The sequence below is a fragment of the Canis aureus genome, chromosome 26 (assembly GCF_053574225.1).
Source record: "Canis aureus isolate CA01 chromosome 26, VMU_Caureus_v.1.0, whole genome shotgun sequence".
In the NCBI taxonomy this organism is placed as follows: domain Eukaryota; kingdom Metazoa; phylum Chordata; class Mammalia; order Carnivora; family Canidae; genus Canis; species Canis aureus.
In genome coordinates this window covers 10,100,600-10,103,481 of record NC_135636.1, presented here as the reverse complement: position 1 = coordinate 10,103,481, position 2,882 = coordinate 10,100,600, and the positions used below count along the sequence as shown (strand labels likewise).

General features: G+C 48.8%; 1 protein-coding gene across 1 annotated transcript; it reads left to right on the top strand.

Moving 5' to 3' along the window:
• SMIM26 (small integral membrane protein 26) lies at nt 1–1,832 on the top strand. The gene is made up of 2 exons (XM_077872021.1): nt 1–165; nt 1,247–1,832. The coding sequence occupies exons 1-2, from the start codon at nt 48–50 to the stop codon at nt 1,402–1,404; spliced, it is 276 nt and encodes a 91-aa protein (XP_077728147.1). The 5' UTR covers nt 1–47; the 3' UTR covers nt 1,405–1,832.
• Nucleotides 1,833–2,882: the final 1,050 nt, after the last annotated feature.

Genomic DNA, 2,882 nt, shown 5'->3' with positions numbered 1-2,882 from the left:
CCCCCGCCCTGGACCTCGTGGGCTGGCGTCCTTCCGCGAGCCGGGTGATGCGCGCGGACCAGGCCTCCTCTTGGTACCGGCGGATGTCCGGGCTCTACGCGGTGGGAGCCTGGACCACGTTGGGCTCCTTGATTTATTTAGGCCGGAAGAAGAGCAAGCCCCCAGGTACGACCCTCCGGCGGCCTTCCGCGGGGTTGTCCCGAGGGGCGGTCACAGAGGCGGCCTCGCTGCGGTGCAAGCCTCGGGTTTATTCTGCAAAACTAGTGGGAACTGCTGCTGGGAGCAGTTCGCTGTAATTGAGTCGGCCTGGAACTCCCTTTAAGTCCTCCTGCCTGTCCGTGCATTTGGAGAATCTGTGTAAGATTCCAGAGGGAAGGTCAGACCCTGGACGGAGATTTATGTAAGGAGGTGCTGCCGCGGCCACGTCCGTCCGCGTCGCGGTTGGCGAGCAGGCGGTTGGAGCGGCTCCGCCCGTCCGGGAGCCTTGCGTCCTGCCCGGTACGCGGCGGAGAGGACATCCGCGGACCGGGAGCGCGTTCCGGCCGGGGCCGCACTTGCTGGAGGGTATGGACTTTGTGTGTGGATGAAGGTTTCCTAGAACTGGGGCGCCTGGTGGCTCAGTGGTCAGGCGTCTGCCTTTGTCTCAGGTCGTGATCCTGGGGTCCTGGGATCCAGCGGGATCCAGTCCGCATCGGGCTCCCTGCAGGGAGCCTGCTTCTCCCTCTGCCTGTGTCTCTGCCTCTCTCTCTCTCTGTGTCTCTCATGAATAAATAGATAAAATCTTTAAAAAAGAAAAAAAAGAAAAAGAAGAAGAAGAAAAGAAGAAAGAAAAGAAAGAAAATATACTGGAACTGCGGTTGCACGGATCTGAATATACCAAAAGCCATTCAGGGGTACATTTCAGACGAGTTGGTTGTGGGATACGTACATCTTGGGAAAGCTGTTCTGTAAAAACCATGCTGAAGATTACATTGAGTGATGAAGATTATCAGTGGCCTGAAAGTCCGTGTGTCCAGTAGTGAGCTTTGAAACATTGCAGTGTCTGTAGTAGCGGTCGCGCCATAGTTCTTTATTTTTCTTTTTTATGGAGAGAAAATGGTGTCAGGAACTTGACGGGGGGTGGGGGGGTAATTCTTATCTCAGTTTATTTTATTTCTTAGACTTGACTAATAATTTTAAGGACTGCTGTCTTAAGTTTAAAAAGTTAATAATTCATGTCTTCCATTTTTTTCTAAAGGTGATGAAGTAGAGCAAAAGGATGTGTCAAGAAATGAAATGCTTGAGCCCCCAAAAGGGTTTTACATGGAAACAATTGTGACGTATAAAGAAGATTTTGTTCCAGTCACTGACAGGATCCTCAACTTCTTAAAATCATGGACAGGTGGCTCTGGACCAGAATCATGATTAACTGCTGAATGCTGAGGATGCCCGGGTGGCTCAGCAGTTTAGCGCCTGCCTTCAGCCCAGGGCGTGATCCTGGACACCCAGGATCAAGTCCAACATCGGGCTCCCTGCATGGAGCCTGCTCTCCCTCTGCCTGTGTCTCTGCCTCTCCCTCTCCCTCTCCCTCTCCCTCTCTCTCTCTCTCTCTCTCTCTCTCTCTCTCGTGTCTCTCATGAATAAATATCTCTCATGAATAAATAAATAAAATCTTAAAAAAAAGGGAAAAACTGCTGAATGCTGAAAACCAGGACTTTTGTTCAGCATCTACATTTGATGGATGCTTTGATTTCCAGTTTATGTTTGTGAAAAGTGGATCTGTATAATTTAATTTTGCTGTAAAACAAAATCACTAGTATTATGCAATAAATCTTTCCTTGAGGAAAAGCAAACTTGCATATTTAAGAGGTGTCTCTCACAAGAGTGAAAGGTAGAAGTGAAATTTCACATGGAGCTTCCATAAGCTCAGTTTTCTGAAACTGTTTCATGTAACTTTATATTTCTTTCATGTTGTTGGCAGATAGGGCTTTAGTGGCCCCTTGAAGGTTGCATTCAGCAAATCTCCCACCTTCAGTCTGGGATTTATAGCAGCCCTTTGGTACGATTGGGTATTTGGTAAGTATGGTATAAATTAGTTTTTATAACTCCTGAATTAAATAGACTTGGCCTGAGACACCTGGGTGGCTCAGTGGTTGAGCAACTGCCTTTGGCTTAGGGCATGATCCTGGGGTCCTGGGATTGAGTCCCACATCAGGTTCCCCTCAGGGAGACTGCATTTCTCTCTACCTGTGCCTTTGCCTCTCTGTGTCTCTCATGAATAAATAGACTCTAAAAAATAAATATACTTGACCTTTTTATTAGGATCCATATAGGTACTCCTCATTCCTTCAGGAGGGTTGGAATCCACCCCAACTGTGGCTACCAGTATTCTAGACACAGGGTACAGGGGATACAAAGTCAAGACTACGCGGGTCGTGTCCTAGATTGCTGCACTGATCTCCACTGGCTCTTACGGTTGCAAGTAACAAACCCATGTAAGTGAGCTTAAGTCAGAAAGGGGTGTTTATCAGAGATGTATATGGACAGCTCAGAATTACAGCTGAGTGTGTTGAGGTCCTAAGAGAGCCTGGCACCGGAATGGGAAGGCAGGCGGCCACTCGCTCGGCCTGCACGGGCTCTTGTCTGCCTTATTGGCTCTCATTACACGCCAGCCTCTCTCCCCTCCAACCCCACTTTCTGCAGTAGTAGAGTGAGGCCTTTGCCATGGAGCCTGCTTGGGGTTCTCTCTCTCCTATTGCTCCCCCCCAACACACCACGCCCCAGTCTCTCTCTGTTTTAAAAAAAATTTTAAAGGTGGCATTTGTTTCTCATTTGGGTAATGCTGCTTCCTAGCTATTTGGGACCCTGTGAGGAATAGGGATGCCTGGTAGGACAGGAATCCA